General features: G+C 36.6%; 1 protein-coding gene and 1 non-coding gene across 2 annotated transcripts in view; both read left to right on the forward strand.

Moving 5' to 3' along the window:
• The window catches only part of SCCPDH (saccharopine dehydrogenase (putative)), a 31,223-nt gene extending 6,567 nt beyond the window's left edge, over positions 1-24,656 (forward strand). The window contains exons 3-12 of the mRNA XM_081486900.1: positions 1,403-1,483; positions 3,992-4,121; positions 6,499-6,548; positions 12,313-12,443; positions 13,090-13,207; positions 15,209-15,328; positions 15,415-15,471; positions 21,080-21,191; positions 22,733-22,814; positions 24,026-24,656. Of these exons, the coding sequence (XP_081343026.1) occupies positions 1,403-1,483; positions 3,992-4,121; positions 6,499-6,548; positions 12,313-12,443; positions 13,090-13,207; positions 15,209-15,328; positions 15,415-15,471; positions 21,080-21,191; positions 22,733-22,814; positions 24,026-24,131 (987 nt within the window). The 3' untranslated portion in view covers positions 24,132-24,656. The remainder of the gene's footprint in view (positions 1-1,402; positions 1,484-3,991; positions 4,122-6,498; positions 6,549-12,312; positions 12,444-13,089; positions 13,208-15,208; positions 15,329-15,414; positions 15,472-21,079; positions 21,192-22,732; positions 22,815-24,025) is intronic.
• Positions 10,045-10,147, forward strand: LOC145508050 (U6 spliceosomal RNA). Its single transcript, XR_014055319.1, has one exon. It is a non-coding gene; the product is annotated as a U6 spliceosomal RNA (small nuclear RNA).
• Positions 24,657-27,293: the final 2,637 nt, after the last annotated feature.

Here is a 27,293-nt window from a genome sequence, read left to right on the forward strand (position 1 = left end):
CAGAAGTGAAGTGCTTCAGTAATTTTAGCGTTGGTTAGTGGCAGAGGACAAAGCATTTGGGTATCACTGCTCTAAAGCACGGAGAAGGCAATGGCAACCCACTCCAGTGTTCTTGCCTGGAGAATCCCAGGGACAGGGGAGCCTGGTGGGCTGCCGTCTATGGGGTCGCACAGAGTCAGACACGACTGAAGCAACTTAGCAGCAGCAGCAGCGGTGGCAGAGGATGAACTAGAATTTAAACACACGTTCCCAGTCCTGTCATTCCAGTGTCATTTGCTGTTTTTAAGAAGGGGGAGAGAAGGCTGTGGCGATGAGGCTGTGGAGTTAGGTAGAGAGGAGCCTGTAACCTACTTGAAAAGGTCAGTCCCTGTAGTGCCCTGTCTTTTCTTTTAAGTGTCCTTTTACCTGTTTCTTAAAGTCTAGAAGAAGCAGACCGTCTCCATTCTCCATCTTTTGCTGTGAGGAGTGAGAGAAGCAGAGGAGCTTGTTCTTCTACCCTACCCTCAAAAGGAAATATCCATCATACTTCTTTTAAAATGGGACTGACTCTGATGTATTAACTATTATATACAGTTTTTAAATGTTTAATTCCTTGAGTTTGAGCAACAAATAGTTTGGGTGATAAAATCACTCAGATTATCTACTGTGTCCAATATTAAACTTATCCCTTCCAAACCCCTTCATCCTGTTTTTCTTTATTTTGTCTAATACAGCCACTGGTTTTTGGCCTCCATGTCCTACTAATCAGGAAGTCAAATCATTTCTCTTAAATATATCTCACCCTTAGTAAATCCTTCCCCTTCCTTAGTTTTGTCCTTCATTTCTTACCTGCCATAAGTTTTGTTTTCTGATGCCACAGGCAGAGTGATACGTCTGTGCTATAAATTTTTCATCACTGTCCTGCTGTTGCAAATCCTCCAGGAGGGCTCAGCAATGAAGAAAAGATAAAGTTCAGTCTTGATAGCATGGCACTTAGAGTCGTTCTTGATCTGGCCCAAGTATTTCTCTCCAGACTCATCTCTTAACACTTCCCTTTGAAATATCCTGTGCTTCAGGTATCTTGAGCATCACTCTTCTTTACACTTTTACATATAATTTTTCTTTTGTTTGGATTTTCTTTTTCCTGGCAAATCCTTACTGTTCTTTAGAATTCAACTCAAATGAGTCACTGATTCATTCTATGAAACTTCCGAGTTTATCTTCAGTTAGAGATAATTCCATCAGTCCTTTATTTACATTGTGAGTGTCAGTATATTGCAGTTATATTATTTTCTCTTTTTCTATTTAGACGATTAATATTTGATTTCTTGTTAACCAAGACTGTACCTCCAAAACTCAATGGTATTCCTTCATTTAAGCTTGCCAAGTAAGAGTAAACTGTTGGTTTTCTTTATTCTCCTAGTACCGATTTTATGGAGAACCTGTGATAAAAGCATGTATTGAAAATGGAACTAGCTGTATTGACATCTCTGGAGAACCTCAGGTATGTAAAATGAAAGGAGAACAGAATTAATAATACAACTTCTGTTAGCATGAAAAATGGTGCAATTTTTTAGACATATTTTAGAAGGTAATGATTCCTCCCTAGCATTTGAAGATGGTATTGCATTAAAGCTTGAAGGAGAGCATGGTGATGAGGTCTTCGCTTCATTTTTTCTGAATTTGTTCCCAACAACCTGATTTCTTTCAAAGCCTTTGTGTATAGTATGTGTTGATTTATATCACTACCGCATGCTGTAAACAGAATTAATTAAAATAAAACTTGCTCGGAGTCATACAACCATTAAGTCAAAAAGCTAGGACTTGAACTGAGGTTTGCCTGACTGCAGGGAGTAGAGTATTAAAAGAACAGAGCTACACTAGTTCCTTTATAACTGTAACCTGCTATGTCCCTATAATCTCAGTCCTGTCATCAGTGTGCCAGTATAGTATATACATACTTAGAGCTTATCAGTTGGTGATACTGGAAAGTGCTGAGAAAGTGTAAATTACCAAGACTGATGCAAGAAGAAGTCAGAAGCGTGAATGTAAGAAAAACTGACTCTTATTTAAAATATTCTAGAACAAAGAAAATGGTGAAAAGCTTCCAAGTTATCTTGTAAAGTACTATGAATGTGGTATCAAAACCTAATAGTGATCCAGAAAGTGTGTACACCGAAAATGCAAATTTCAGTAACTCAGTTTAGAAAAAGGGCAAGGGAGGAAAAGAGGCAAATCTGTGCAAAAAGAATCCGTGTAATTCACGTAGCTTCTGTGCCCTCAAGGAGAGGGAACATAACTCCTTCCTTCTTATGTGTGGGCTGCACACAGTCACTTCCTTCCAGTGAGTACAGTATGGAAAGGAGAAGGAAAAAGAAAAGCTTTACAGTAGCTCAGCCAGGTATTCAGGGTCAACATCAACAGTGATAAATTATGTTGATAGTATGTACGCTTTACTTTTAATTGAAGTACAGTTAATTTACAATATGGTGTTAGTTTCAGATGTATAGCAAAGTGTTTCAGCTATATGTATTTTCAGATCCATTTCCATTATAGGATATAGTTCCCTGGGCTATAGAGCAAATCCTTATTTTTTATCTATTTTATATTAGTGGTGTATCTTTTAATCCCATACTCCTAATTTATCCCTCTCTCCCACCCTCCCTCCCACTTTGATAACCATATATTTGTGAGATAGTATGTACTGTTGATATGACATCATGAAATGGCACTTTACCCCTGTGATCTTTCTCCCCAAAACCTATAACTTCACTATAATGATGAGAAAATCATGAAATAAATTCCCAAAGAGGGGCATTCTACCAAGTACCTGGGCAGTACTGTAAAGGTCATAAAAAGCTGGAAAACTCTGAGAAACCGTCACAGCCAGAGGAGCCTAAGAAGACATGACAGCCAAATGTAGAATGGTCTCTTGAATGGGATCCTGGATAGAAGAAGAGCATTAGGCAAAAGCAAAGGAAACCTAAACAAAGTATCAGTTCAGTTCAGTCGCTCAGTTATGTCCAACTCTGCGACCCCATGAATCGCAGCACGCCTGGCCTCCCGGTCCATCACCAGCTCCCAGAGTCCACCCAAACTCATGTCCATCGAGTCAGTGATGCCATCCAGCCATCTCATCCTCTGTCGTCCCCTTCTCCTCCTGCCCCCAATCCTTCCCAGCATCGGGGTCTTTTCCAATGAGTCAACTCTTCGCATGAGGTGGCCAAAGTATTGGAGTTTCAGCTTTAACGTCAGTCCTTCCAATGAACACCCAGGACTGATCTCCTTTAGAATGGACTGGTTGGATCTCCTTGCAGTCCAAGGGACCCTCAAGAGTCTTCTCCAACACCACAGTTCAAAAGCATCAATTCTTAGGCACTCAACTTCAGTTAGTAATAATGTATCAATATTGGTTCATTAATTATAACACATTAATGTGAAAGATGAAATGATAGGGTTAGCTGAGTGCAGAGTGCCTAGGAACACTCTACTACTCAGTTTTTTCCCTGTAAATCTAAAATTGTTTTTAAAAAGTAATCTTTAAAAAATAGGCAAAGAATTTGAACAGACGTTACTACCTTCTTGCATCCCCTCCTTTCTGACCATTCTTATCTTTCTGTTTATATATGCGCACAGATACATGTTTGTAATGATGTTCATCAGGAAGATGTGATGTGGGGTAGCTTTGTTTGGCTTTCTTTGTATTTTTTTATATTAATTTTTCATAATAACAATTACTTTTACATTTAAAAATAGTTTTAAAAAATGAATTAATTCAGATCAGCATATCTCTCACCTGGAACAAAGTAGCTATGTTTGCTGAATAAGTGCTGACTATTTTGACAGTTAATGTTTTGCTGCAGAGGCATCTTAGTTAGCATTTTCACAGTTTAATTGCTTTGTTTTTTAAATTGTTTAAATTTAAATTTGCTTTTTAATTGCTTTGTTTTTTAATATTGATCTAGATGTTTCTATGTAGCTCTGATTTAGATCTTTTGTCTTGAATCTTTAGTTTCTGGAACTAATGTATTGGAAGTATCATGAGAAAGCTGCAGAAAAGGGGGTTTATATCATTGGAAGCAGTGGCTTTGACTCCATTCCAGCAGATCTGGGAGTAATATATACCAGAAATAAAATGAATGGTAATTATTGATCAATAAGCAATAATGGAATTTAAAATAGAGTGATTTCATGTTGGTAATTGTGATGAACTCAAATCTGCTTGGGAAAAGAAATGTAATTATTAATGGGTAATATTAAAACACATACTTTGTTTTAGTATAACTCTGCATGTTAGAAAATGCTACTGACACTATTGGTTTTTGAGGTATGGATAGTACTATAAGTGTTCTAAAGGAAGGAATTCTCCATTTTTTGAATCTAGTTGTGGTTATAGCTGTAAAATTTCTGGAAAAATTTTTTAGCAGGCATTATAAATTCAAACTTGCTTTGTTTAGGAATTACTACTCTTAAAGTATCATACTAAATTGAAGTTTTAATTTTTTAATGAACGAAGCTAGAAAGTATTGAACAAAGGTTTTGACATCTTTTTTTTTTTAGCTCATGTATAAAAATGGAGACAATAAGAATGGGGAAAAAATTACTAATGTAGTAAAACAATGGAAGTTACTAATGTCATACATATACAAAAAAATGTCCCTTTAGAAAATGATCTGAAGCCCGTTAAGTCCAGTTCTGTATAAAGCATTCCAGAGCTTGAAAAGATGGAAAGTGTTCCAGTTTATGTTAGAAAGGTAGCTTTGAAACTGAAGCTCAACAAATATAATGCACAGGCATACCATTTACTGATTTTAGATTTTTAGAAATTGAGTAATAGAATACTTCTTAACATAATGAATGTCAGAAAGCAGTAGCTAACATCATACTTAACAATGAAACACTAGAACCATTCCTAATAAAGAAAAGGTCATGAATTGAGCATCTTTTAAATGCTTATTTAGTCTTCCAACCCATGGATCTAGTATATTTACGTTTGTTAACAAACTTACTAGAAATCTTCATTTACTAAAAAAGGTTGGACTTTTTTTCATGATGTTCCTACACGTTTCTCATTGAGGTTATTCTTAAATACTTAGTAGTTGTTATTTTGGATAGGTCCTTTTTTACTTTTAAAGGAGAAATACTACTTTGAGATTTGTTTTAAAACTTTTTTTAAGGGATGGGATGGGGAGGGAGGTGGGTGGGGGGTCCAGGAAGGGGAACACATGTAAACCCATGGCTGATTCATGTCAATGTATGGCAAAAACTATTACAATATTGTTAAGTAATTAGCCCCCAACTAAAATAAATAAATTTATTAAAAAAAAAAAAAACAAAAAACTTTTTTTCAGATACTGAAACCTAGGAGTCAGTATTTTAGCAAATACCCCAGCTAATTGTTGATTCACGTGGTTCACATTTTGTTACATACATATGAGGTGGTGCATGTTCTTCCTGTGCATAGGGTTAGATCACAGAGCCATATATTCAGGCCACATTCTCTTAACAGCTCTCAGAATCCTCTCCAGTGAGCTAGACTTTAATGATCTATTTTTGGTTTTGTCAGATATTTTAAAATTGTTCAATTAATGCCCTTCTCTTTATTAGGAATGGTTCTAGTGTTTCATTATTAAGTATGATGTTGGCTACTGCTTTCTGACATTCATTGTGTTAAGAAAGATGTTTATGTGGCTTTAGTTCTTCTCTGGTGTAACATCATTGTGGATGACATAGTTATTCATTACCTTACTCATTGTCAGCTTTCTAAGGCCTCATGCTTTAATTTTCTCTTGGAATTAAAACTGGAAATACTGTCTCTTAAGAAATGGATGTAATTCATTTTATCACATTTTGAGAATTAGCTAGCCCATTATGTTTTTTTTTTGTCTTACTGCTCTCAATAAGCTCAAAGACTAATTAAATACTTAACCACTCTACATATATGTTAGTCCTCATGGTTAATATAATTGATTTCTTCCCTTTTTTTCTGGCCTTGGTTTTCTACTTTTATTTTTACTTTCTACATTTTTATTTCAGTTAAACAGCTTTACTTTAAGTGTTTAATAAGCCATCACAAAGGCCCACTCTGGTAAGGTTTCTGTACACTTATTATAAGTCACTACTAATGAGTCTTCTTGAAAGCTTTCATATTGGAAAATAGAATAATTTTCATAGGTGTTGTTTTGAGAACTGATGGGCTTCCAGAATGAATGAACTAAACTATTGCCTTTTGGAAGAGATTTTTTGCAGTGTCAGTTTGACTGCTAGAAAAGATTTTGTCAGTACCAGCACTTAGTTTATGTTAGTACTTTTTTTCTGATAATTTATCTGGCTTTAGCTGCTCCTTAAATCTGTTTACAGTAACCTAATAATACTGTTATAGCACAGATTTGCCTGATTATATCAGTTATAAGCTTAATAAAAATACTCCCTAAATGAATAGGAATAGCTTATTATTATTTGTCCTGGGTTAATAGATTTTTATTTGATTTTACTTTTACCATTTTCCCCCTCTTTTAGGTACACTGACTGCTGTGGAAAGTTTCCTGACCATACATTCAGGACCTGAGGTTAGTTTTTGTTTGTCACATGTTTTCTATGTTAATATGAAAAAACATTTTGGAAATGATACTTGCCTGTTAAAATGGTTTAGGTCAATTCAGTTGTATATACAATTCTAATTTTTAGTGCATGAAAGTCACTATGTTTAATTTTAAAAATTAAAGATTGCTGAGAATTATTTTGACTTAAAATAGAATTTGTTTAAAACAATTGTACAATTCATTATATTAGAATGAGCTACCTTCATCCTAACACTAAGCATCTGTCATTGTTATGTGGTAAAATGTTGTCACCCTAGAAAATTATCACCTTAGTGCAAATCAGTGCATTTTTATTATGTGCCTAACTTGGAGTTGGATGCTCTCGTGGCCATATAGGAAGTGTATGATGTAAATGTAATTTTACTGAATTTATGGTCTATTTGGGAACATAAGATAATTGCATTTTGGGGATAGGACCATGTTGTGTGGTAGTACTTTTATTGCCAATAGTGTTTAACCCAATTCTGTGTCTACACTTGAGGCTTCATAAGTATTTGTTCTCTTTAAAAAAATACTCAGTATTTCAGATATTGTGTAATGCAAGTATATGCAATAGTGCAAGATAGTGTGACATATAAATGAACAACATGCAAACCCTTAAAGAGGTAATAACTTAGACTAGCAGGAGACAAAAATTGTTGTTAAAGAGGTCAGGTGAAATACTGTAGGATTCTGAGACTGGGGAATATATCTACCTGGGAGGCCAGAAATCATGGAGTCTTTGGAGAAGCTGGGATATGGACTGAATTCTAAAGGTTGGTGCTGAGGAGATGTAGATAAGGGAGAGGAAGTAGTTTAATCAAGATGTAACTGTAGGATGGTGTGGAGCATGTTTTCAGTAATGGGTCTGTTCCTTTGGATTATGAGTTCAGATTGGTGGACACAAAGAACTCTGTAAAACATGCTAAAATTTGTGTTACAAATAATATCCACTAAAGTATCAGAGGAAAGGGAAGTGATAGTGGAACTGAGTGATTTGAGAGTGCCTCATAAAGGCCTTATTAAGTTGAACCTTAAAAAGTGAATAGCATTTGGAAGGTGAGAGGCAGCAATCTCAAACAAAAGCTCAGAAATGAGAATGAAAAACATGCTTGGAACTCTGGGGAACATGAGTTATAGAAAACCAACTCAGCCTGGTTTAAACCAACAAACCAGAAAAGAATTTACTGATTCTTGTAACCAAATGTCTGCAGGTAAACCGTATGGCTGGATCTGGATGTTCTGGATGTTATCAGAACTCATTTTTCCCCTTGTCCTCTTCGTGTCTCTTCAGTAATTCTGTGTTCCTCAGTGTAGGTTCTCACAATGGTGGGGAAGTGCTGGTGGCCGCAGATATACATTGTACTTAAGGTTCATGATCTCCCAGGAACAGCTGGCAGAGTTTGAATATGCAAAACTAGGGAAGATTACTCAAGTATTGGGTTATTTGGTCATTCTTGAGCCAAACAGTGAGACCTGGGGTATAATGGAGTACTTGGATAGCCCAGGCCTGGGTCATGGGCCTCTGGAGGGGGGATCATAGGGCCAAGCCCTTCTGAACACCATGGAACAAATTCCAAATAGGAAAGAGAGTTTTGTAAGTAGAAGACAGGGTAGCAGAATTAAAAATTCCCTGCAGTGGACCAGTGTAGGACTGACAAAAACAGATGTCCATTACAGGGAGATAATGAGAAAACAAGTAGCGCTAAAAAAAAAGAGGCTTCTTTTGAAAGAGCAGCAGGAGATGATCTGTAATACAAAATGATAATATTGCCTCCTTCATGTAGTTGTTATGAGGATTAAATTAGTCAATGAATATAAAGCAGAACAGTGGTTGACACTTAGTAACCACTCAATAAATATTGTTAAGTCCTGTTATTATAAGGACTCAAAGTTGGGGCTTGATCAGGACCAAAGATTTGAAAACATCAAAATCAATGCAGCTCCTTCTCATTCCCCTTTAAGCAAAATATGAAACCTTAATTTCCCAAGGATGGACAAAGATAACTCTCTTGATTCTATGCATCCCTTGGCCCAGGATTGGTTTCCTCCTGCTGCTCCTCCTACTTTTCCCCTTCAGCTTTATTACTTTACGTAAAAATTGAATCATAGACAATGTATTGGACCATAAAGCAAGACTCAAAGAATTTCAGAGGATTGAAATCATATTCTCAAGACAGTGCTGTCCAGTACATCTTCCCACGATGATGCAGGTTTTCCGTATATGCTGTATAATGCCTTCCATCCTGGATAGTGCAGCTCCCGTGCAGGTGTCAGCCCATGGCCTGCTCTTATATGGCTGCAAGCTAAGAATAATTCTAATATATTTAAAGAGCTATAATGAAAACAAAGAATAATGTGTAACAGAGACCATATGTGGCCTACACAGCCCAAAATGCTCAGTTTGACCTTTTATAGAAATAGTGTGCCAGTCGCTGTTTTAGAGTATGTTTCAGACTATAATACGATGATAGTCTAGAAATTATATACTAGAAATCAGTGAAGAGATAACAAGAATTCAGTCTCTTCACTTCTCACAGGTTTTTAGGATTTTCTGTATACTCCCAAGTCAGTTTTGGTAGTTTGTGTCTGTGTTAGTTTCCTAGGACTGCCATAATAAAGTACCACAAACTGGGTTGCTTAAACAAGGGAAACAATGTTTAAGGCCAGAAGTCTAGATCTAGCTAGAAGGCTAGAAGTCCATGATCAAGATGTTGGCGGGATTGGTTTCTTTTGAGGACTGTGAGGGAGCTCCATGCTTTCTCCTAGCTTTGAGTGTTTGCTGGCACTCTTTGGTGTTTGTTTGTAGATGCATCACTCAGACCTCTTTTTCGTCTTCACATGATGTGTGTGTGTGGTAATTTTGGGTTAGGGGTCCACCTCCTCCAGTATGACCTCAACTAGTCAAATCTGCAACAACTGTATTTCCAAACAATGTACATTCTGAGGTGCTGGAGGTTAGGCCTTCAACATACAAATTTGGGGCAGGGACACAATTTGATCCATAACGGTGTCTTTCTAAGAATTTGTTCATTTCATCTAGGTTATCTAATTTGTTTGGCATACAACTGTTCATAGTATTTCCTTATACTCCTTTTTCTTTCTGTAAGATTGGTAATGCCATTTCTTTCATTCCTGATTTTAGTAATTTGAGCCCTCTCCCTCTCTATCTCTGTCTCTCTGTCTCTCTGTCAGTCCAGCTAAAGGTTTTTCAATTTGATGGGTTTCTTTAAAGAACCGGCTTTGGTTTCATTGACTTTTTTGTTTTTCTTTTCTTTGTTTTTTTTTATTTCCACCCTAGTCTTTATTATTGCTAGGCGACTAGAATGGAAAACAGAAATATAGAAATCAGTTGCATTTCTATATACCAGCCACAGTTAGAAAATGAATTGTTTTGAAAAAGAAACCATTTATAGTAGCATTAAAAAATCAAGTACTTTAGGGGACTTCTTTGATGGTCCAGTAGGTAAGAAACTGTCTCCCAGTGCTTGCTTCGGCAGCGCATATACTAAAATTGGAACGATACAGAGAAGATTAGCATGGCCCCTGCGCAAGGATGACACGCAAATGAAACTGTCTCCCAATGCAGGGCACGTGGGTTCAATCCCTGGTCAGGGAACTGAGATCCCACATAACACAGGGCAACCGAGCCCATGAATAGCAACTACTGAGGATGTGTGCTCTAGAGCTTGGCCCCCACAACAAGAGAAGCCCACACACCACAACTTGAGAAGCCTGTGTGCTGCAACAAAGAACCATCGCAGCCAAAAATTTGAAAGATTAAAATAATCAAGTACTTAAGAATAAGTGATACAAAATGTATAAGAGTTCTATGAATAAAACTATAAAATGTTATTGAGTGACCTTAAAGAAGGCAAGTAAATATGAGAATCCACCATATTCATGGATTGGAATACTCGATTTTGTTAAGATGTCAATTTTCCTTAAATTGATTTATAATCCCATATAATTCCAATCAAAATCTCAAACAGATTTGGTTTTTTTTTTTTTGCTTGTTTTGTTTTGGTGTGCAGCTTGACAAACTAGTTCTAAAATGTGTATGAAAATGCAGAGGGCTGAAAATAGACAACACTTTCTTAAAGGAGAATAAGGTAGAACAGTGCTCTTGAATATCAAGTCAGAGTGTAATATTGGCAGGGAGATAACAACAGGTCAATAGAACAATAAAGAGCTCAAAGTAGTTTGTGCATATATGAGCACTTGATTTATGGTAAAGAGTCGTTTCAGAAGATGATGGGTATGGAGAAACAATGAAATCGGACTCATACTTTGCACTGTGTACAAAATCAAGTTTAGGTGGGTTATAGACCTTAATGAATAAGGCAAAACACTAAGCTTTTAGAAGGTGACATTTCATGGCCTCAAGGTCAGGAATGGCTTCTTTTTGCCAAGAAATATATTTTATTTTATTAATTTATTTTTATTGAGGTATAATTGACATATAACATTATACTATTCAGATGTACAACATAATTCAGTATTTGTATGTATTACAAAATGACCACCACTAGTTAATATCTATCACCATACTTATTATAATTATTTTCTTGTGATGAGAACTTATAAAATCATCTCTCTTAGCAAGTTTCTAATATGCTATATAGTATTTTTGTATACATTTAAACATTTTTAATTGAGTATTTTTTTTATCAAAGACACCATTAAGAAAATGTTAAGGTCAGCTGCGGAGTAGAGAGGTATTTCTAACACATGATGAATCCTGACATCACAATTTTGAACAAAAGAAGCAAAACTCAAGGAATATACACTATATGGTTCCATATCTATAAAATTTAGAAACAGGCAAAATTTACTACACTGTCTAGAAATGAATTCTTGGGTGGTAAAACTAAAAAAAAAAAAAAAAAAAGGATTTTTCTTGATTATCACAAAAGCAGGAAAGAAGGAGGGCTTTCTGGGCTTAAATAGATGTTAGCCTCATAATTACATTAAATTATGCTTTTATGTTCTGTGCACTTTTCTATTTTTTAGCAAAATAAAGTAAAAGGTTTTTTAAATGAGATGTAATTTTTATCTTTTTAATGGCTTATTTGTAAAAGAAGATACTCTTAGGTTTTTTAAAAATCTGTTTTCTCCTGATTTTAAGAAATCTTTGCAAATAGGTCAAATTGGCTAGGCATAGATTGAGAATATTTTCACGAATTAAACTCAGAAGACTTTTAGCTCTGTTTTAGTTTCAGCAAAACAGAAGTGATTAATCTGTAACAAAATGGAAGTTAGATTGATATCTCTCTACCTTTCAGTTTCATCAAAGCTATTATGTGAAAACATGAATCTTCTGATGGTTTTATTATTTCTTTGTTCCTGCTTAAAGCAATCAGTAATAGTTAAGTGAAAATGATGAAGTGAAACTCACTGGCTTGTTAAAAAGAGTATAAATAATGGTAGGAGGAAAGAAGAAAGGGCATATATTGTAAATATGTAGTATGTAAAAAGGGTGTAAATAGTGAATATGATTGTACTAATGAATGTTACTGCTGCCTAGCCGGTCATAAAAATTCATCTCAAAATTATTGAATTAGAGATTATGCCTTGCTCAAATAAGATGAAATGTTCTTTGTATCAGTTATAAATGACTTGACTTTACATTTTAGTAATTATCCCTTAAGACATGTTTCTTTCTAATATTTTAATTTTTTTTTTGAATGTAGTTGATTTACAGTGTTGTATGAGTTTACATGTTTCTTTAACTCTTGAATTATTTTGTTAGGGGTTGTGCATTCATGATGGTACCTGGAAGTCAGCAGTTTATGGTTTTGGAGATAAGAGTAATTTGAGAAAACTACGAAATGAGTCAGATATGAAGCCTGTCCCAATTATTGGACCAAAATTGAAAAGAAGGTATATTATCTCAAAATCTGTTCTTCAGTTTATCTAAGCATATGGTTGTTTATCTGACTGTTAATAACATATGCTATTAAAACAGCCTAGAGACTTTTATAGTGAGTTCACTGTTGTTGTCAAAGGTAAATAAAATAAAATTAATATGTTACACTAAGTTTAACTACTTCATATATAATAATGCATTTGGATTCTGGGAAAAATTAGTTTTGACTCTTCACCATCAGTATCAAAATTAAACATCAGTTAAATTTTATGCAATAAAAATGTGATGATCTTATGTATATTAATCAATTTATTAATAGTATTTATATGTGAGAACCCTGAACTCAGAGTTTGGCTATTGAAATGAGTGTTCTTATCATTATCTGGGGAAATTGTTGGGGTACAAAACATGGTTAAATTATGTATGTGTTAAGTGCCCATGGTATGAAGAATACTAGTGTTCTAACTTGTCACTTATTTGGGTGCAAATGTAGAGAACAAAGGACAAATACTAAAGTAAATTTTAATGAAGAGCAGATCTGCCATCATTATTGTTATCATTGATTGCCTCAGCAAGAGTTAAGGTTTTTATTCAGAAATTTACCAGTTAAAGTTGTGGTCAGTGTAAATGGAAAAGATGCAACATGGGTCTGTCTTGCAGGTGGCCAGTTTCTTACTGCCGAGAACTCAATAGTTACTCCATTCCTTTCTTGGGAGCAGATGTGTCTGTTGTGAAGCGGACTCAGCGTTACTTGCATGAAAATTTAGAGCAGTCACCTGTAAGTGTATATGATTTATTTTTTAATAAAGAGTATTCTAGTTTGTTTCAGTTCCTTTATCAGCTTAATGTAGGATTTTTATGTTTATAAATCCAAAAATATGTGAACCATGAACTTCCAGATGTTCAAGCTGGTTTTAGAAAAGGCAGAGGAACCAGAGATCAAATTGCCAATATACGCTGGATCATCGAAAAAGCAAGAGAGTTCCAGAAAAACATCTATTTCTGCTTTATTGACTATGCCAAAGCCTTTGACTGTGTGGATCACAGTAAACTGTGGAAAATTCTGAAAGAGATGGGAATACCAGACCATCTGACCTATCTCTTGAGAAACCTGTATGCAGGTCAGGAAGCAACAGTTAGAACTGGACATGGAACAACAGACTGGTTCCAAATAGGAAAAGGAGTATGTCAGGGCTGTATATTGTCACCCTGCGTATTTAACTTATTTGCAGAGTACATCATGAGAAACGCTGGGCTGGAAGAAACACAAGCTGGAATCAAGATTGCTGGGAGAAATATCAATAACCTCAGATATGCAGATGACACCACCCTTATGGCAGAAAGTGAAGAAGAACTAAAGAGCCTCTTGATGAAGGTGAAAGAGGAGAGTGAAAAAGTTGGCTTAAAGCTCAACGTTCAGAAAACTAAGATCATAGCATCTGGTCCCATCACTTCATGGGAAATAGATGGGGAAACAGTGGAAACAGTGTCAGACTTTATCTTTTGGGGCTCCAGAATCACTGCTGATGGTGACTGCAGCCATGAAATTAAAAGATGCTTACTCCTTGGAAGGAAGGTTATGGCCAACCTAGATAGCATATTTAAAAGCAGAGACATTACTTTGCCAACAAAAGTCCGTCTAGTCAAGGCTATGGTTTTCCCAGTGATCATGTATGGATGTGAGAGTTGGACGGTGAAGAAAGCTGAGCGCCAAAGAATTGATGCTTTTAAACTGTGGTGTTGGAGAAGACTCTTGAGAGTCCCTTGGACTGCAAGGAAATCCAATCAATCCATCCTAAAAGAGATCAATCCTGGGTGTTCATTGGAAGGTCTGATGTTGAAGCTGAAACTCCAATACTTTGGGCACCTCATGCGAAGGGTTGACTCATTGGAAAAGACCCTAATGCTGGGTAGGATTGGGGGCGGGAGGAGAAGGGGGCGACAGAGGATGAGATGGTTGGATGGCATCACCGACTCGATGGACATGGATTTGGGTGGACTCCGGGAGTTGGTGATGGACAGGGAGGCCTGGCGTGCTGCAATTCATGGGGTCGCAAAGAGTCGGACACGACTGAGTGACTGAACTGTACTGAAATCCAAAAAAGAAAGAGTTGAATAGTGTGTGTTTCAGTTTCTGGGAGCATAAAGAATTAGTAGTATAGAGCATTTTGCATTTTGTGGGAGTGGTAATAGCCTCCTCCCACAATTCAAATCTGACCTGAATATGTTTTGTACATGAGACAGTAGAAGCAAGTTCAGTGCAGGAAATCCTGGTGTTGTAATCACCCAACAGTCCTGTTGAGAGTTTCAGCTGCTAGAATACTCTTTCTGTTGCTTATGGAGATGTCTGGGTTCTTCTCTCTTCCCTTCTTGCTACCTCTGGAGTACCATCCTACTCCATTGGTGAGGGAAGTCATTATTCCTACTGCCAAGACTTGAAGAGGAAACTATTTCAAGTTAAAAAAAAAATTTCTTAAGGAGGTTGTAAGTAGAGTATACATTCTATAATGTATAATTATTAAACTCAGGTATATGATTATGAACTTTTCATATTTGTGTTCAAGCAGGGGGAGCTAATTATTGTTTGCAACAATTCCTCTTAAAAACGTCCCTCTAGCGTCTGTTTTCTGAACAAGCTTTTAGAGCATAACACATTCATAAAGTGAAAACTGCCTTCATTTGATGTTTCTGACTATAGAGTAAGTTATTAGTAGCTAACATTTTTGTATTACTTGGTCTAAGAAAGGCATAACCTCCTGATTTTATATTCTTCATCTAGGTTCAATATGCTGCTTATGTAACTGTGGGAGGCATCACTTCTGTTATCAAGCTGATGTTTGCTGGACTCTTCTTTTTATTCTTTGTGAGGTTTGGCATTGGAAGGCAACTTCTCATAAAAGTAAGTTTTTATGAAATTAAACCTATAGAAGTATTTTCTATGAATTTTTAAAAATATGACTAAAGGTATTTTTTTCCCCCCTTTAGTTCCCATGGCTCTTCTCCTTTGGTTATTTTTCAAAACAAGGTCCAACACAAAAACAGGTAACCCTTTCCTTTGTATCCAGGTCTCTAAAATAATATTTTTCTTAATTTTGTTTTTACTTTTCCTCAGTGCAGTGATAATAATAGCTAAGACTTGATGAAGCACTTACTGTGTTTCAGACATTCTTATGTTCTTTATATGCATTAGATTACTCAATCTTTTCAAACACTCCTTGAGGGAGATGTTATATCCATTTTATAAATGAGAAAAATAAGTAACAGAGAGGCTAAGAAATTTGCCAAAGTCCTGTAGTGAGTAGATGGCCAGGCTTAAATGAGGACTGAGCTGTTTGGCTCCAGAAATTGTGTTCTCTTTACATCATAGAAATTTCAGATTTTTTACTCTTCAATTTTACTCCTTCATTATCTAGTCCTTTCTACCTCCTCTGTCTCCCTCTCCCAAACTTACTTCCATTTTCCTCTTTCACACACCCTGGATTCCCATGGTAGGTAAACTGAATTGTCACCTGTCCAGTATCCTCAATACAACCGCTTTAGGCACTTCAAATATAGCGTGTAAAATCTGAACTTCTTTCCATCAAACCCTCTTCTTCCTTCCATGTTTCCCATCTCAGTTGGTGGCACTATCATCTGCCCAATCAAGAACGTAGGCATCACTCTAGGTTTTTCTCCAAATCCATCACAGCTACCTTAGTTCTCTCTCTCTTCTCTCCTGTCTCCCTTCTCTGCCACTTCCTTCTAATTGTGGTAAAATTAAAATACGCACGACATAAAGTTTCCCATGTTAACCAGTTTAGTTCATCAGGGATACAGAGGGCTGATTGTATATACCATATTTTCCTTATCCACTTATCTGTGCATTGACATTTGGGTTGCTTCTTTCTTTTGTCTATTTTGAATAATGCTTTTATGAAATTGAGTGTGCATTAACATCGCTGAAGAACTTTCAAAAATTCCAGTGCCCAAGCCACATTCTACAGCAATCAAACCTGAATCTCTGATCATCTGTTTTGAGGTCTCTCCCAAAGTTGAGATCTCTACTATGAGGCCCCTACTGAATCAGAATGTCCAAATGCCAGGGTCAAAACATGTATTTGAAAACAGCTCGCTGAGTGATTCTGATATATAAAGTCCCAGGTGTAAGAATCATTGCCAAAGCAGTCCAGTCAGGGAAGTATTTTAAAGAAGGTGATAACAGGGTCAGATTTAATTGTTTATTGAAGTGTAGTTGATTTACAATATTGTGTTAGTTTCAGGTGTATGGCAAAGTAACTTAGTTACACATATATATATATATATATTTCACATTATTTTCCATTAAAGGTTATTACAAGGTACTGAATATAGTTCCTTCTGTTATGCAGTAAATCCATGTTGTTGATCTATTCTGTGTGTAGAAGTTTGTAGTTGTTAATCCCCTACTCTTAATTTATCTGCCTCCCCTTTCCTCTTTGGTAACAATAGATTTGTTTTCTATGTCTGAGTTTGTTTATATTTTGTATCAGTTTTTAAATTCTACATATAAATGATATCATATAATATTTGTCTTTCTCTGTTTGACTTCACTTAGTTTGATATGCTAAGTGAATACCATAGCATATGGTATGGTAGTATTTCATTCTTTTTTTCTAACAGTAATATTTAATTGTATATATACATATCACTGGCTTCCCTCACAGCTCAGTCGGTAAAGAATCTGCCTGCAATGCAGGAGACCCAGGTTCATTTCCTGGGTCAGGAAGATCCCCTGGAGAAGTAAATGGCAATCCACTCCAGTATTCTTGCCTGGAAAATCCAATGGACAGAGGAGCCTCGTGGGCTACAGTCCATGGGGTTGCAAGAGTTGGACACGACTTAGCAACTAAACCACCACCACCACCATACATGTCACGTCTCCTTAAACCAGTTGTCTGTTGATGGGCACTTGGATTATTTTCATGTCTTGGCTATTATAAACAGTGCTGCTAGGAACATTGGCGTGCATTTATCTTTTGAATTAAAGTTTTCCTTTTTTCTGGATATATGGCCAGGTGTGGAATTTCTGGATCATATGGTAGCTCTGTTTTTAGTTTTTTTAAGGAACCTCCATACTGTTTTCTATGGTGGCTGTACCAATTTACATTCTCACCGAGAGAACATACAGTATTTATGTTTGTCTTACTTTACTTGAAGTCCATCCATGTCATCACAGATGGCAGGATTTCATTCTTTTTTATGGCTGAATAATATTCCTCTGTGTGTGTGTGTGTGTGTGTGTGTGTGTGTGTACACATCAGTGGACATTTAGGTTGTTTCCATATCTCAGCTACTGTAAATAACGCTGCAGTGAACATGGGGGTGCATATATTTTTTTCAAATTAGTGTTTTTGTTTGCTTCAAATAAATATCTGGAAGTGGGCTTGCTGGATCATATGATTTGCATTTCCCTGATGATTACTAATATTGAGCGTGTTTTGTTAGTCACCTGTATGTATTTTTGGGGAAATGTCTATTCAGGCTCATTTTTAATCAGATTGTTTGGTTGAGTTGTATACATTTTTGTGTATTTTAGGTATTAACTCCTTATTGGATACGTTTTTTGCAATATCTTCTTCCATTCAGTAGGCAGGCTTTTTGTTTTGTTGATAATTTCACTGTGCAAAATTCAGTTTAATGTAGTTCCACTTGTTTATTTTTGCTTTTGTTTCTCTTGACTGAGGAGACATCAAGTAAAATACTAAGACCAATGTCAAAGAGCATACTACCTATGTTTTCCTCTCAGGAGTTTTGTGGTTTCAAGTCTTACATTTAAGTTCTTAATCCATTTTGAGTTTATTTTTCTATATGTTGTGAAACAGTAGTCCAGTTTGATTTTTTGTATGTAGCTGTCCAATTTTCCCAACATGGTTTATTAAAGAGACTGTCTTTCCTATTGTATGTTCTTGCCTTGTCTATTGTAGATTAATTGAACATATAAGTGTGGGATTAGCTCTGAGCTCTCTATTCTGTTCCATTGATCTATGTGTCTGTTTTTTTTGTGCCAGTACCATACTGGTTTGAGATTTTTTTTTTTGGCCACGCTGCACAGCTTACAGGATCTTAGTTACCCAACCAGAGATTGAACCCATGCTCCCCACAGTGGAAGCATGGAGTTCTAACCCCTGTACCACCAGGGTGTTCTCAGTACCATACAAAACAGATTACTGTACTTTTGTACTGTAATTTGAAATTAGAGAAGATGATACTTCCAGCTTTGTTATTCTTTCTCAGGATTACTTTGACTCTTTGAGGTCTTTTGACTTCAAATTTAAGAATTATTTGGTCTCATTCTGTGAAAATGCCATTGGTGTTTTGATAGGTATTGTATTGACTGTGTAGATTTTCTTGGGTAATATTGTCATTTTAACAATATTAATTCTTACAATCCAAGAGCATGGTATATATGTGTCATCTTCAGTTTCTTTGGTTAGTGTCATAGTTTCTCGAGCACAAGTATTTTACATCCTTGATTAGATTTATTTCTTGGTATTATTCCTTTTGATGGGATTGTAAATAAGATTGTTTCCTTAATTTCTCTTTCTGATTGTTTTTAGTGTATAGAAATGCAATAAATTTCTTTGTTAACCTTGTATTTATGTCCTGCAACTTTACTGAGTTCATTTATTAGTTTTAATAGTTTTTTGGTGATATCTTTGGGATATTCTATATGTAATATCATGACCTCTGCATACAGTGACAATTTTACTTCTTTCCAATTTAGACTCTTCGTATTCTTTTCTCGTCTGATGGTTGTGATTAGGACTTCCAGGTACTATGTTGAATAGAAGTGGCAAGAGTGGGTGCTCTTGTCCTGTTTCTGATTGTAGAAGAAAAGTTTTCAGAAAAGCTCTCAGCTTTTCACCATTGAGTATGCTGTTAGCTATGGGTTTGTCATATATGGTCTTTATTCTGTTGAAATATATCCCCTCTATATACACACTTTGTTGAGACTTTGTATTATAAATGAATGTTGAATTTTGTCAAGTGCTTTTCCTGTGTTTGAGATGATTATATGATTTTTATCCTTTATTTTGTTAATGTGGAATATCACATTTACTTATTTGTGGATGTTGAACCATGTTTGCATCCCTAAACTAAATCCTACTTAAGTATAGTATGTGCTGTGCTGTGCAAAGTCACTTCAGTTGTGTCTGACTCTTTGTGCCCCTATGGACCGTAGCCCACCAGGCTCTGTCCATGGGATTCTCCAGGCAAGAATACTGGAATGGGTTGCCATGCCCTCCTCCAGGGGATCTTCCTGACCCAGGAATGGAACGTATGTCTTTTATGCCTCCTGTATTGGCAGGCTGGTTCTTTACCACTAGCATGACAGCCAGATCCTACTTATAGCTTACGGTCCATTCAATGTATTGTTGAATTCAGTTTGCTAATATTTTGCTGAGGGCTTTGCACAGGAAGTTGAGGCTTCCCTGGTGTCTCAGTTGGTAAAGAATCCCCCTTCAATGCAGGAGACCTGGGTTCAGTTCCTGGGTTGGGAAGATCCCCTGGAGAAGGGAACGGCTACCCACTTCAGTATTCTGGCCTGGAGAATTCCATGAACAGAGGAGCCTGGCGGGCTACAGTCCATGGGATCGCAAAGAGTTGGATACAGCTGACTGATTTTCGCTTTCATTTTGCACTTATATTCATCAGAGATATGGGCTGTAATTTTCATTTCTTGTAGCAACCTTGTCTGGTTTTGCATTTAAATAATGATTTCTCCTTTCTGGTACCTACCTTACTTTTCTTTGTAATAAACTTCTCTATTAGAATGTATGTGTGTTGTGAGGACACACATGTATACACATACAATTCAAAACCCTGGCCTCCTGATCAGTAAATTTAATAATGCTCTCCACTAAACTAGCCCTGTACTTCTAATTCATGTTTCATATTGTAACTAGATCTCACGTGTGTGTGTATGCGCACACACACACACACACACAATCTTCCCCCTTCCCCTAAACTAAGCTCTAGAAATGCCGTATATTTTATTTTATAAATACTTTGTGTCTCAGGACCTAACATAATGTCTGACCCTTGGTTTATACTTAATAAAAATTTGTTCACCACGGCTTTGTTACTTTATTTCTAAGTTTAGTGATTATGACAGATGCTTGGATAAATCTTCTATAATCTAATTTTGAATCAAATTTTTATACTTCTAAATGGAGCAGTTTTGTATCTATATCCTAGGCCCATATTACCATTACTTGCTGACTATTTTTGTCTTCTCACCTCAAACATATCTAAAGCCAGAGTAACATATTCTGTCCTAAAATAAAAACTACCTCTAGCTTTTCCTCTGAAACTGCCTGTTTTAGTGATGCTGTTCTTTCAGCCACAGCCTAAGATTCATCTTTATTCTTCACTAAAACTCAGCTTTATTCCTCACTACCTTTGTCCCTAGAACATTACACCAGTCAGCAAGACTTATGGTTCTTCAAAGAATTATTTTTTGTTCCATGTTTGGTTAAGGATGACAGGATATTCTATCTAATAGAATATATTGATTGTTTTTATCTATTAAAATGTCTTATATGAAGTATAATGTTGATAGAATGTTTTATTGTGTTCAAGGAGGAAATGACATATTTATTTAATAAACTCTTTGCTTTCTATTCCTCAGATTGATGCCTCATCATTTACAATGACATTTTTTGGTCAAGGATTCAGCCAAGGCATTTGTCCTGTTAAGAACAAACCAAATATCAGAATTTGTACTCAGGTGAAAGGACCAGGTATTTCACACGTGACTTAAGAGCGTTTGGGAATTTTACATTGTCTTAAGCTATAAAGTGGTGTACTAGTCATAATTTCTTTTTAAAATTTGTTTTAGAAATAAATTTGCCCAGTTATTTAAGTTAATAATGATAAATAATTCTGTCAAAAGAAGGATTGGAATTATTAGTGTCATTCAGTTTTATTGTTGTATCCCTCTCTCTGATTTTTTTTTCTTTCAGTATGATTCAGTAATTCTGAATAGAATTTTTAATATAAGGGGCTGATTATATTAATATTATATATTATATGTATATTATATATAATGCAATATTATATAATATTATATATTATATAATATATATATTATATATTAATATATTATTAATATAATACAAGGGGCTGATTGATATTTATCTGTTCTACTCTCATACTCAAGGGTCACTTTAAAGCCTTTTACTTATAACAGTAGTATAATTATAATCAAGGCTGTGGGCCAAGCTATCTTTGGAGTCTGTGATCACCCTGACATTGCTTGTAAAATGTGTGCATATGTGTGTTTTTCCAGAGAGGGTAAAAGTTTTGATACGTTGTTAAAAAACTGTCACCCCAGAACATTCAATTACTAGTTCTGTAAATTTTAGAGAACTATACAGAGACAGTCCCACTGTGAGTTACGTTTCATTACTGTCCTTCCTAATAGATCACAGGCATCTGGTGTACAGTTTTAATCAAGCCCAGTAGCAAAGATATCTTTGCATCGCGCATTTTTTCTAAATTTCCATTTGGGTTTTTAGGATAAGCTATGTTCTTATTTGACTTGAATATAAACACCAATGTTCTACTGGTTCTTTTAAAGTTACTTCTCAAAGTTAGACTTCTTTGAGAGTTACTCAGTTGTCCTTTAAGAAACTGAGTCTGTTTTTTAAAGTGAAGTTTAGTGTATTTGATAAAGGTCAGTTTAGTGTATGAGTTGGGCTTCCCTGGTGACTCAGATGGTAAAGAAGCTGCCTGCAATGCAGGAGACCAGGGTTTGATCCCTGGGTCGGGAAGATCCCCTGGAGGAGGAAATGGCAAACCACTCCAGTATTCTTGCCTGGAGAATCCCATGGACAGAGGAGCTGAATGGGCTGCAGTCTAAGGGGTTGCAAAGATCACACAGTGTATGAATAAACCTAGGATCATTGGTGAGAGTGTGGACTTGAGCCAGCTGCCCGCATGTGATTCTGGTTCAACCACTGTCTAACTCTGTGAATGTGAATGAGGCACTTAACCTCTCTATGCTTCAGTTTCCTCATCTGTAAAATAGATATAAAATAGTACTAACCTTGTATGACTGTTAAGAGAATTAAATGAGTTTAATAGATTTAAAGCACTTAATACAGTTCCTAACACTTAATAAGGACTATATAAATGTTAATTGTTATTTTTGTTATTTCATGAACAGAGTATTAAGAAAATTCTGTACACTAAGATATAAAATCTACCATTTGATTTTTGGGTGCTGTTGAATGTCTAGTTTATGGATGCTTTCTTTTTCTTGATCACCTGTTTTCTGCAGAAGCTGGCTATGTAGCTACCCCCATAGCCATGGTCCAGGCAGCCATGACCCTTCTAAATGATGCCTCTGATCTTCCTAAGGTGTAAGTCTGGTTTTCTTCAAATTTAAAGATATCTTTTCCATTTATGTTATATTTTAGCTTATTTTGGTTCAGTTTTCAGGCATTGGGTTTACCTTTGATCCAAAAAGAGAGGTGAGCTTAAAATAGTGAGGACAGTTCCTTATTGACTTCTAGGAACAGTGCAGAAATAAATGAGAGGAGACAGAAGTTGAGAGCCATGTAAGTTGGCTTCAGTTCCTTTGAAAAAATAACTCAGATCCAAAGTTAGCTACTCAAAAAAAGGTCCCCATAGTTCAGTGTTATTGGCAGGAGCCCTCAATCCATGCTGAATGATATCCAGCTGGCACTATCTTACTGGAGGATTTAGCTGTTAGCCTAAAAGAAGGCCAGCTTTACAAATAAGCATAGGCTTGCAGGCTTAGAAACAAATCAGATATGACCTGAAACTAGTGAGTAATAAACATAAAAATTATATAAAGTGAAACTTAATTACATTTTCTTCAAATATTTGTATACCCTTTGAAAATATTTAGCATTTTCTGAATGGTAGCCATTATATGTAAAAGAAACTTCTTTTTCATCCTGTTTGTCCTGTTTATGCTTTATTAGTAATTGATTACCTAAGTTTATTTTGTCCGTGTGTGTGTTTAGAGGCTTCCCAGGTGGCGCTAGTAGTAAGGAACCCGCCTGCCAGTGCAGGAGACATAAGAGACATGGGTTCAATCCCTAGGTAGAGATGATCCCCTGAAGAAGGGCATGGCAATACTCCACTCCAGTATTCTTGCCTAGAGAATCCCAGAGGAGCCTGGCAGGCTACAGTCCATGGGGTCGCAAAGAGTTGGACACAGTTGAAGTGACTTAAGCACGCACGCATGTATATATTTAATCTTCCTGAGTCTCAGGGCTGACTTTATAAACAGCAACTGTTACTTGGGTTGATAACTCTCCATGTGCCCCTTCCAACACACACACACCAGTGTTGTGGAAACAGTCTCATTATCACTGAACCAGTCTAGACAGGTTTGCTAGGTACTAGTTTTCTCTTGAATAATAGCTACTTGCTCACTTGGCTGGTTTTAGAAATGGAACCAAAAACGTCCATGATGAAATCAAGAATCATGTTTTTATAAGTTTTGCATTGATTTGATAGCTAGCTGTCCAGCAGATCATGCTAGCAGAGGAAGGGGCTGGAGCTGGACATTGTGCACTGTGTTCATCCTGTTGTCTTGCAGGGGTGGAGTCTTCACACCCGGAGCAGCTTTCTCCAGAACAAAGTTGATTGACAGACTCAACGAACGTGGCATTGAATTTAGTGTCATTAGCAGCACTGAAGTCTAAACATTTGAATAATTAATTGAAGTCATAAAATGCATGAATTAACAGCTTTTTAATTTGATATGTTGAAATGCTTCTATAAACCTATCTGACCATATGTGGAAAAGATTGTCAAATCTAAAATATGTATACATTAAAAGCAGGAAATTGTACTAGCTTACCCTAAATTTCAAATCTTAGCTGATTTTTGTGATTTTATTGCTTTTGAGAGAAAACTTAATATTTGACTGACTTTTTCATTGAAGAATTCATGGTCACTTTTTATAAGTGAGCTAGCAGATCAGAGGATGGGATGGGGGGCTCTGTCTGTGTTGCTGACACACCCAGGCTGGTGGTCATGGGAGATAGTGGCTGCTGTTTTTCTTGTCATGGTATCGAATGGGATCTCACTCTCCCATGAATTTCTCTGCATAGTGTAGGCCTTTGCCAAATGAAACTGCAGTTTTTGCTGTTTTAGCTTAGTTTTTCACCCATCTACACTGACTGATTTTGGACTCTTACCTATAATAAAGGATTGTCAATTGAACAATGGATTTGTGTTTGGACATGTCTGTAATTGAGTAATGGTAGAAATGTGCTTCCCAAGCAGTCTGTGTCTTACTAATAACTGGGTTTATCATTCATTTTCCCTGGTTCTATACCTGTGGTTAGTTTGAAGGATGTAGCTGGTAAGTTTCTACTGATTTTCACTGCCTAAGCAAAACTTTTCTCTAATTTACTTTTTATATTTAACTACATTTTCCACTGAAGCCTAAAAATAAGGCAAAAGACTTTTCCTTTTGTAATCACACCAGAAACACAAATAAGTGTTCTGTTACATTCATCATGTAAAGAGGACAATCATTTCCTTTATGGAATTTCTACAATACAGTGAGAGGCATGAAACTGATAAGAATCTTACTCATGTTACTCTGTACAAACTGTACAGAAGAAAGAGAGTCTTTAACTTAAAAAATGAAATTCTTGGTTGTGCCCTTCATCTGAACTTTACTTCCTCTGCTCAGGGCTGGTTGGAATCTGGTCTCAGCTGCACCCTAATTTGTGGGACCTTAGAAGAGTTTTTATCATCTCTAAAATCAGGAAGATGTATAAGAGCAACAGATTTCATGACTAGCTGCCTATCAGAACCACAAACAATATAGGTTCCCCAGCAAACCCCAGAAGTTTGCGTTCAGGAGGTGTGGAGGTTGGGCCCTAGGAATCTGTGGTTTAGATCTGCATTGGGGAGCCACTGGGTAAGATTACAGGTGCATCTTTCCACTGTGGCCACATGACTGTGTCATGCTCTATGCTTGATACAGATATATGATTACCTGTGTGATCCTGTCCTCCAGCTTGAGATGCAAGTGTGTATCATCCTGATCTTTTTAACTACCCCCCCACCAAGGCTCCACCCACTCATTCATGGAAACTGGGTGTACTCAGGCAAGTACACTTTCTGGAATTTGTCCAAGAACTTTAAGGCTCAGTCCAAGAGGTAGAAGTTGTTCCTGCTTCCCATGGCTTCACTGCCATTCTGCCTCATCGACAGAGGTTTTCTTGGATTTTGTGATGCTTTGCTGACGCTTGTTCCTGCCCTCACCAACATGGTGCTCCACACTTGGGCTCCAGGGTTACAAGTTATTGTTTAGTTTGTGTGCATACGCTATCAGGACCTGAACTACCGGCAAAACCCCAGTCCCTCCCAGAAGCCCTTGGGCCCTGGTGGTAAGCTGAAGTCACCAGCACAGATTCCTCTGCCTGCCCACTGAGACTCCTGAGCCCCTGACAGCCTCTCCTGCCAGTAGAGTTTTGGCGTCATCACATTTGATTTCCCTAACTTCATATTTTAAGGAGCAAGTATGGGGGATTGTCACCTCTGTTTTCTCCTTCCTGGTTTCTTAGGCAAATCAGCTGAACTGCTTCTTGGACAGTCCTGCATATTAAGGCCCCAGACCTTTGGTTAGGAATCCTCTCCCACCGCTTACAGTGGCCTGGACAAGCCTCATTTGTTAACCTTTAAAGCCTCAAAATAGGTAACAGTTTTTTTAAAAAGCTTCAAAATAGGGAAAGTAATAGGGCCAAACTCAGAATTGTGAAAATTAAGCAGACTAACAGATGTTTAGCACTTACATTAGTGCTTGGCACACGGTAAACATTAGATAAGTCTGTTGTTGCTGCTATTGCTGTTAGTCTCTCTAAGGCCACAAAAGTTTTGTTTACAAGCCTTTCCCCAGAACACTCAGTGCCTGTTTTTCCTTAACTAAGACTTCAATCAGTTCTTTGTGGAATCAAGATCACTTCGAATTTGACTAATTCTGGCAGATCTCATAGTAAGTGTTCATATCTGCTATCCAGGCCCTTGCACTGAACCAGACCCGTAAAACTGGCACTAATAATGCTTAATGAATTGAACCTATTTGAAATAAACCTATGAAGACAGAAAATAAGTGGAGGTAGAATATCAAATTTGTTTAGAACAAGAGGCATGAAATAACCATTCTTAAGGTCTGACAGCAAGAAATTTATCAAAAGAGCTTTTATTTGAAGTTTCAAACTGTTGATCTTTAAAAATTAACAGCAAATGCTTATAATTGCTTATGTGTGCCAGGCATATTCTAAGAGCTCTATATTCTTTAATATTTGTTAACATCTGCAGTAAGTACTATTAGCATTCCCCTATAACAGATAAGGAAAGAGGCTTAGAGAAGGGACATCGCTTGTTCCAAACCACAGAACTGATTAGTCATGGATTTAGCTCCAGGCAGTCAATCCTCTTGCTCAGAGTGCTAACCATTCACTGCTCATATTTTCCACCTCACCTTCAGTCTGAATTCATTTTTACATGATTTTAAATCAAAAAGGAATTTTGCTTGAAAGTAGTGGAATAGGTTGAGTGAGTGAGAAATGAGTTGACTAGGTTGAGTCCACAATTCAGCTCCGATAGCCAAGTTAATTAATCTTGGCAACTCAAAGCTCAAATGTTTTCAGTTGGTGTATCCTCTGGGAAAGATTGAAGGCATGAGAAGAAGGGGATGACAGAGAATGTGATGGTTGGATGGCATGACTGACTCGATGGACATGAGTTTGAACAAACTCCAAGAGTTGGTGATTGACAGGGAAGCCTGGCGTGCTGCAGTCCATGGGGTTGCAGAGTCAGACAGGACTGAGCAACTGAACTGGACA

This window comes from Giraffa tippelskirchi, chromosome 5, assembly GCF_054371585.1.
Source record: "Giraffa tippelskirchi isolate mGirTip1 chromosome 5, T2T-mGirTip1v1.2.pri, whole genome shotgun sequence".
Classification (NCBI taxonomy): domain Eukaryota; kingdom Metazoa; phylum Chordata; class Mammalia; order Artiodactyla; family Giraffidae; genus Giraffa; species Giraffa tippelskirchi.